We start from the raw sequence: 9,839 nt of genomic DNA on the forward strand, positions 1-9,839 counted from the left end.
ATATTACAAATAACAATACAAATAACAATTTATGGAAACTATTCTCGAAATTATTGAAAGACTAATAATGTTTTATTTATTACTTTTAATATTTATAACCTATAAAATAAAATGAACGAAATTTTATATAAGATAATTATAATTGTTTTATCCTCTACTTGATGGATTGTGTTCGAATATAATTATATAATAACTATTTTAAATATTACAAAATCCAAAAATGTTTATTAATATTATTTTTAAATTATTTATCTTGTTTAAAGAATAAATTTATCATAATTTTAAAACAATTTATAAAATGCTTACAAAATGCAAGGCAAAGTTTCACTTTCAAGAGTTAAGTCGAGATCTGGATTAAAAATCCTAATAACTGGTAAANGGAAGCCGAAGACAAAAACATTGAATGTTGTCTACAAACAAATTTTTCAGAATATTCCGTAGTCACGGTACGTAATTTTAATCTATTTTTTTCAAATACAAATTTTAAAATATATAAACTGTTACAATTATTTATTTTTTGTATTTGCCAGATGGATTGTGATGAGTTAGGAGACCGATGACGGTACGTCAATTTAATATTATTTCATGTTCAATAAAATTTAGAAATTTATAAATATATCAAATAATGTTAATCCGTCAAATTGCTTACAAAATTTATTTAATATTTTACAGGTTTCTAATTGAATTTGCTTTCTTTATCAAGAAATGTACTTCATAATTTAAATTATTTATGGATAATATTTTGATTTTATTATATTTTCTTTTAATATGTCTACATAAATGTTTGTTTATTATTTATGGAAAAATAATATTATTCACCTAAAATAAAGAACTACGACACATATACAATACAATTCTAATTAATGATAATATAAAATCTGTTACTTCTAAAACTATACACTATTTATTCCATTTTTTTAATGAAAGTATCTTCTTAAACACACAAAATATTTTGTGACGTTGCAATTATACATACACACAATATCTGCCTCTTCATACTGATGTTAATGTGTTCCCTCTCGTCCATCTCAAATATTGACTACCAGCTTTTTTCCATGACTGATGAATTCTCCCAAAGACGGTGGTATTATGTTGTAAAATCTGTTACTTCTAAAAACTATATAATATTTATTCCATATTTTAAATCTTCTTATGCCCGGGCCGGTCACCTAGTTGAACATTAAATTTAATTAAAAAGCCCTTTTTACAGCAATGTGCAACCTATAAAGGAATTAACTCATGAACAGATTTTTTCTGATTTTTATTCTCATAACACTCCAAAACTTCATTACTCCTAAGCTTCTTCTTCCTACGAGCTTTGCCTTGTAGAATACTCATCTTTTAGCTAAAGAGGGGATGAGAGTGGGTAGAAGAAATAATATTGAGGATATAATGCCTCCACCATTTAATGCTCATAGTGTAAATATATTTGTGTCGTTATCTTTTGTTAGAGAGAAGCAGCTTGCGGTCTTACAGGAAAGCTGAGTGAACGGTCCGTCATTGGAGATTTGGATCACAAAAAAGATTGATCCAGACGCAGTTTCATGGAGCAATTTATAAAAAAAATAATAAAAAAAATTGATGTGATAAAATATGTAATGCAAAACAATGTGTAGAATTAGTCTCTCTACACACAAGCTCAAAGCTCCTTTGTACCCTCCATGTCTAATTTGAAAAGCAGATCGATGGAGAATCCCCTTTGATGTTGCATTTCCTAGCCACCAGTTCAGCAAACTCAGAAGATATCTTGCCAATTCCATATGAAAACACATAGCGTTTCTCTAAAGAGAAGATGTCCACATCAGGAATTAGCTCAAAATCATCAGCTTTGACTGTGAGCTTCTCTTTAGAAGAACCGAAAGATTGTCCCAGGCTAAGCCGCATACTTGGCTGAGTCTCTTTAAGCCAAGAAACTCCTGTTGAACAGGTGGTAAATTTTATGCGTTGGTTCAATTTACACAAGAGACACATGCGAAGAAACTCCTCAAGCGATCCACCAAAGTCAACACACCCTATCGTCTCAAATTTTTATGAATGGAAAGATGAAACTGACAGTAAAGACAGAGATTCAATGGAACATGATGTTGATGGTTTACTCATGTACTTTGTATTTCTTGGTTCACCCGAGAAACTCAGATATCTGTTCAGTGTTTGTGGTACTTTTGGAAGTGGCAACCATAACCTGCATTTCTCGGTGCATTTGGGTGAAACTACCGAATGAAGATACCTTTTGAGAACATCAGGCAAATCAATTGGCATCTCTCACAAGAAAAGGCTTCAAAGCTTCTTTTGATTCAGTTAAAAGGAGGTCCCAAAATCTATGAAAAACAGAACCAACATGTTGATGATGAGTATGAAAAGTTAAACTTCAGCAGAGATGGATTTGATGAATGGATAAAAACTACAGATTTTACATCATGTTCTCTAACTGGTTAGTCACCTGCCATTATTTTAAAGTTTCCCTATGAGCGCAAGGTTGATTTCAAAAATAATCAACAGTTTCCCCTTATATTATCTTTACTATGGAATCGGAGTTTTCATATTCATCAAATACCAACAGCCTTTCCCCTGTTGTTGATCCACCTCCAGAAATTGATTTGCCTTTTGAGATTTTGTTCAATGTTAATTCATTGGTGCAGAATGCATGTCTTCCTCCCACAAGTCTTGATACTGAGTTTTATCAGTTTCTTGATCCCAAAACACACGACAGAGCATTCATTGATTATGCTCTTCCAAAGTTATTATGCCTTGGAAAATGTTCCTATGAGCATGTTGCTTGGCTAACCAAAGAGTCCTTGGAATGGGGGAAGAAAGAAAAGCCACCGGAATCAACTTTGGACTATCAACATGGACTTTTTGATATACGTAGGGTCAAAATTACACCTACGCGAGTGTACTTCTCTGGACTGAAGCCTCATGAGTCAAATCGAGTCTTTAGAGAATATCAACAATTTCATCATAGTATCTAAAGACACGATTTGATTCATAAGGCTCCGGTCCAGAGAAGTACACTCTAGTTGGTGTAACTTTAACCCTAGGCATATTAAAAAGTCCAAGTTTATATTCTAAAGTCGATTGCATAAGCTTTTCTTTCTTCTTCCATTCTGAGTACTCTTGGGTGAGCCAAGCAACATGAGCATACGAAATTTTTCCAAGGCACAATAACTTTTGAAGAGCATAATCAATGAATGCGCTCTGTCGTGTGTTTTGGGATCAAGAAACAGATAAAACTCAGTATCAAGACTTGTGGCAGGAAAACACGCATTATGCACCAATGGATTAACACTAAACAAAATCTCAAAAGGCAAATCGATTTTTGGAGGTGGATCAACAACAAGGGCAAGGCTGTTGGTATTTGATGGATATGAAAACCTAGATTCCATAGTAAGATAATATAAGGGGAAACTGTTGATTATTTTTGAAATCAACCTTGCGCTCATAGGGAAACTTTAAAATAATGGCAGATGACTAACCAATTAGAGAACATGATGTAAAATCTGTAGTTTTTATCCATTCATCAAACCTATCTCTGCTGAAGTTTAACTTCTCATACTCATCATCAACATGTCGGTTCTGTTTTTCGTAGATTTTGGGACCTCCTATAAATCAGAAGAAAATATCCAGGGTGATGATGACATACCGCAGCTGATGTTGATGATGATGATGATCGTTTTGCTAAGTTTCAAGTTCTCAGAGACACTATGATTTTCCAATCGACCGCCTTCTTTTATTTTCGTTTGAGTGATCTTATTGGTTGAGGTTCTAGTTCTCTACTACGTTTGATTGTTGTAATCTGACAGTGCGATATATATATTGCAATCGGATGATGCAGAACTCTCTCAGTGATGTATTTATGATTCAAAGACATTTTTTAGGAGGGAGTTTAAGAATAAATGTTCTTTGTTTAAAAAAGAGAGAGAGAGAGAGGAATTTAACAAAGTCCAAATCTAACGACTATATGTTGCTTTTTCTATTAATGAAATTGATTTAAAATTTATTATTATTGGATTTTGTATTTTGTAAATATTTAATATATATTAAAATTTAGTGTTACTAAAATCTAATTTAACGTTATTCAAAACTAAAGAGGTGTTATATAATGATGGACTTTTTAAAGTTTAAATTTAGGGCAACCATAATTTGGTATTATTCATTTAATGATTTTAGATTTTGTTTTAGAACTAAATATTATCAGATCTTTTATTTGTAAATCATGTGTCATAAATTTCTAAATATAGTGTTCTGCAATTAAGCTCAAATAGTTCATTAAAACTCATTTTTATTCAAAACTAAATGATTATTATATGGTGTCATTTGAAATTAAGTCTAATAGATTTCATGAGTAAATGATTAAATACAAAATCTGAGATATATTATAGATAATTTTTAATTCGTACACATAATTTCATTAAAAATAATTTCAATTTTTAATCTTTTAAATTATAAACCTATATATCATATAGTAGAATTTAGAATTAATGATTGAATACTCACATCTAAATGACTTTCCACATATTCATATATATAATCATTTGAAATTAATTCTAATGGATTTTTATGAGTAACTTATTTAAAATAATCCATAATATATTGCATATTCTATTTATAACTTGTTTAAAACAGAATCCAAAATATATTGACATATATTAGAACTCACACAATTTTTTTAATTTGATACGTAACTTGGCGAATAAACTGAATCCAAAAACAAGAACCAAACCCGATCCGATAAAAATGAATCCAAACCAAACCCGACATAAATACCGAATGGGCCAAATTAGAAGACTAATAAAATCAAAGCACGAAATGCAGCATTTTAGATAGTAAAAAGAGAAAACATATACCCTTTACATGTACACAAATCTATCAGTGATATTTTTCATAATCACGCATTATTTTTACTGAAATAAATATAGATTTGTATCAAAGTGGCGTGTCTCTGAAAGGAATAATCATCTTTTAGCTAAAAAGAGGATGAGAGTGGGTAGAAGAAATAATATTGAGGATATAATCTCTTTTGATTTTACAACAAAGTGATTTGGTAAGCGGCTGCCTCCACCATTTACCGCTCATAGTGTAGATATATTTGTGTTGTTATGTTTTGTTAGAGAGGAGCAGCTTGCGGTCTTACAGGAAAGCTGGGTGAACGGTCCTGCATTGGAGATTTGGATAACAAATAAGATTGATCAAGACGCAGTTTCATGGAGCAAGTTATTGAGGTCAATCTCTATTTTTAACGTTGATGGTCTAGCTGGGAGTTTCTTCATTGACGAGGAAAGTTGCTGTGATTGTCGATCTAGACAATGGTGGACACGGACTGAGATCCGGTACAACCAAAGAGCTAACATAATTGGACACGATGAATATTTTAAGTCTGTGAATATGGGAGAGGCTCTGAATCATAGAAAACACAACAAATTTGGATTTGTGCTCCCGGTATTCTAGTGCCCATTTGTGTGCCCTTATGTTCCAAGCTCAGCGCAACTGCAAGTGCAACAGTGAACATGAAAATAAGGCGATGATTGATCTGTTCCATGTCAATTATTAGTCTTTCTTTTGATTATGATTTGACCCAACTTTTTAATTGCTTAAGCAGAGTGGTACATTTCTAAGCTTTCACAATTGTTATAATTTTAACATATGGTGCCTATTTTCCAAAATCAAATGTAATATTACAGTAAAAACTCAATAAATTAATAATGATGGAAATATGGCAATTTATTAATTTATAAGGGTATTAGTTTACAAAAAGTGTTTTTTAGATTTATATATTTTTTGTAAAATAAAAATTGTTAGTGTTACTGTATATACATTAATTAAATTTTAGAAACTAGACTTTGATATTTTTTTATTATATTATTTGGTATATATGAAATATGTTTCATATGATTCGAATGTGGTTTTAGATATAATTTAACTAAATATTATCAAAATATATTTAAGATTAAGAAAAAATAGACATGAATTCCATTGTGAAAATAAAACTAATAATACAATGTTTGTTTGTGCTTTTACGAATTATATATATTTAAATATTATTAATTTATAACTTTACAGGGAAAAAATATTTACATATAATTTTCTAAAAAGTTATTATCTTATCGATTTATGTTATATTTTGAACCAGTCCAAATCGAAACTGTAGGAATTATTAATTTATTGTGTTTATTAATTTATCAAATATTAATTTATAGAATTTTTACTGTAGTTTTCTCTTGTAATTTTTTTTATTACATGTATTTCATTTACAAAAAAAAATAGTTGCAGAAGTAAAAATATGTTGAAATATGGCTTTCTATTAACAATCATATTGATGTTTCACCTTTTCGTCTTTGGAGGATCTTAACTCTCTATCACGAAATGAAGAATGGAAAAACCACATAGAAATGTATTGAAATGTAATTTTGGAGCCATATAGTCATGCAAGTATAAAAAGTGTAATGTTATGTGGATCATACGGAGCCACACTGGTCAGCCTCTGTTTCATAGTCAAAGATGCTTCTCCTTTCATTTTCCTTTGAGTTTCTTGCTTATTCTGCTAGCCAATTAAAGAACACATAGACTTGAATGTTTGCACCGTGGGATGGGATCAAGGCAGAGGATATTAGATCATGGATGGATGATTTTGGGAACATAAAGAATGTTGTCAAATATGTTGTAAGGTGGGGCAGTCTTTCGGCTTGTCAAAAGAGACGCTCACAATAATGGCTGATGATGTCGAACTGTTCTTGATGTGGAGATCCTCTCTTCAGGAACACACTATGTGTTTTCAGATGGAATTGGAAAGATTTCTTCTGAGTTTGCTGAGCTGGTGGCTAGGAAATGCGACATCAAAGGATTTTCTCCATCTGCTTTCAGATTAGATATGGAGGGTACAAAAGAGTAGTCGCTCAGGATCCAAACTAATCAAAGAAAATGTCTTTGAGAAGTAGTATGAGAAAGTTCCATTCGGATCACACAAAACTGGATGTGTTGGCATGGACCAAGGAACAACCTTGTTATCTAAACAGACAAATGATAACACTTTTGTCCACTTTGGGGGTTAGTGACAGTGTTTCTGAAAAGAAACACAAGTTGTGGATACGTTAGACTCCGTCTTAACTGACCCGATGAAGATTCTCTGTCTAATGCCTCCAAGGGAGCATACCAAATTTCTCAAGGATCTAGTCTCTTGTGGTATTAAACCCTCAGAGCCCTTCCTATCAATGATGCTTCACTACATCATAGAATCAAAACTGGTGGAACTATGTTGTAAGACCCGTTTTTGGATTTCCAAGGGTAGATCCATGATGGGTTGTATGGATGAAACGAATACGCTAGAATATGATGAGGTGTTCATGTAGTGTTCATATGAGAGTCAAACACAAAATATAAGTCTCAAATCAAAACCTAGTTCCACATCAAATCCTACTATCATGCAAGATTCCAAGTCGCCAAGAGAGCCATAACATAATAGAAAATGTTGTGTTCCGAAAAGTTTTGACTTCAAGCTCTGTTTTTGGGAAATCACCAGCTGCTGAGAACATGTTTGCCAGTTCAAGGCACTGTTTTCTCAGGGATTTATCGTCTTCTTTATTAACAAACGCTTTACATTATATTTTATTTATTCACAAACACTTTATGAGATTTGAGATAATCCTATAGTGTTATTCATAGGTCAGTTCGCGAAATGCTCAGTGTTTTCCTGAAATTGATATAGCCAACAATTATGAGTTATTTTTAACAAAAAATAATCTTTAGATAAAAATAACTTGATTTAAATTTTAACCTGGATGGTAATCTCACAATCCAAAACCTGAGGTTCCTTAATAGTGTAGTCCATTGGCTCATAAGTTTTTAGTGGGATAAGTTCTGGATCCCAGCTTACAAAATACAAATCCTCATCCAATGCTCTCTGAACTTTTGTCTGGATATGACCAATGCAATCAAACGGAAAGGATATTCAAATCAACAACAAATAATAATTCTCAAAACAATCACAATAGAGATAAAAAAAAAGTGTTTAACTATGGCCCTTTTGGGAGAAAACGTTGCAATCAGTCATAAGAACCAAACCAATCACCTCAATAGCTTTAAGCACACAAATATCCACCGCATGCAAGAAATAGACTTTTCACAACAACAACATCTCCTATTATATTACATGGTTCTCTTGGAGACTTGGAATCTTGCATAAGAGTAGGATTTGATATGGGAATAGATTATGACTTGAGACTGAGATTTTGTGTTTAAACACTGCAGGAACACCTCACCGTATTCTAGCAAATTCGTTTCATCTATACAACCCATCATGGATCTACTCTTAGGAATCAAAATACACATCTTAGTACGTAGTTCCACCAGTTTTGATTCTCTAATGTGGTGAAGCATCATTGATAGAAAGGGTTCTGAGGGTTTAAAACCACAAGAGATTAGATCTTTGAGAAACTTTGTGTACTCCCTCAGAGGCATTAAATGAAGAATCTTCATATGATCAGCTAAGAATGAATCTAACGTATCAACAACTTTCTTAGGTTTCTTCTCAAAAACATTGTCACTAACCTCCAAAGTGGACAATATTGATATTATTTGTTTGTTAAGAAAACAAGGTTGGTCTTTGGTCCACGCCAACACATCCAATTTTGTGTGAATGGAATAAAACTTTTTCATTCTACTCCTCAAAGACAGTTTCTTTGAGGAGTTTGGATATTGAGAGACTATTCCTTTGTACCCTCCACATCTAATCTGAAAAGTTGATGGAAAAATCCCTTTGATGTCGCATTTCCTAGCCACCAGTTCAGCGAGCGAACTCAGAAGAAATCTTTCTAATTCCATCTTAAACGCACATAGCGTGTCCCTGAAGAGAGGATTTCCACATCATGATTCAGTTTGACATCATCAGCCATGACTGCGAGCATCTCTTTATCCAAGCAAAGATTTCCCCAACATTCTTTATGTTCCCAAAATCTCCCATCCATGATCTAGTATCCTTGGTCCAAATTACGTTTCTGGGTGAAAACATCCAAGTCGATATGTTCTTTAATTGGCTTGAAGAGTAAGCAAGAAACTGAAATAAAAGGAAAAGCACCTCGACTATGAAAAACAGGCTGGTCAGTGTGGTTTCGTATCATCCATGCAACATCACGCTTTTGATCTTGTCTGACCATACCGCTCCAAAATTGCATTCACTGCATTTCTATATGGTTTTTTCCATCCTTCATTTTGCGACAGAGGGTTAAGACCCTCCGAAGGCCAACCATCAATATGACTGTTGATAGAAATTCATATTATAGCATCTTATCACGTGATAAGTTCCTTCGCATGTGCTTCAAATGTAATTGAACCAATGCATAAAATATACTCGACACTTAGTCTCTTTAAGCCCGATCGTGTGAATAGTTTCTGAACCAGTGATCCTCTCAAAAAGATATCTAACCTTCATTGCACTCACTCCAGTCAGGAATCCACTCACATTAACCATCTTCCCCATTGTCTCCTATTAGTCATCGATCATTGAAGATAAACATATAATCCAAGATAAGAAAGAATCCAAAATCATTACTGAAAATCGGAAGAAAATATCCAGAGAGATGAAATACCGCAGCTGATGTTGATGATGGTGATCGATTTGCTAAGTTTCAAGTTCTCCGATACATTTAAATATTCAAATCAACCGCCTTTCTCTTATTTTCGTTTTAGAGTGATCCTCTTGGCTGAGGTTCTAGTTTGCTGTATTTGATTGTTATAAAAAGAATTAAATCCGACAATAGATTATATTTTATGCAGTCAGAGGTGGAGAGCTTTCAGTGATGTACTAGGGATTAACCCGGACTACGCCCGGGATTTTTATTTTTTTCTAA

General features: G+C 32.7%; 1 protein-coding gene across 1 annotated transcript in view; it reads left to right on the forward strand.

Moving 5' to 3' along the window:
- LOC106339848 (F-box/kelch-repeat protein At3g13680) overlaps positions 1-5,445 on the forward strand; it is a 31,173-nt gene extending 25,728 nt beyond the window's left edge. Inside the window, 1 exon segment of the mRNA XM_013778721.1 lies at positions 4,992-5,445. Coding sequence (XP_013634175.1) covers positions 4,992-5,445 — 454 coding nt within the window.
- The last annotated feature ends 4,394 nt before the right edge of the window (positions 5,446-9,839 follow it).

The sequence above is a fragment of the Brassica oleracea genome, chromosome C1 (assembly GCF_000695525.1).
Source record: "Brassica oleracea var. oleracea cultivar TO1000 chromosome C1, BOL, whole genome shotgun sequence".
Lineage (NCBI taxonomy): Eukaryota > Viridiplantae > Streptophyta > Magnoliopsida > Brassicales > Brassicaceae > Brassica > Brassica oleracea.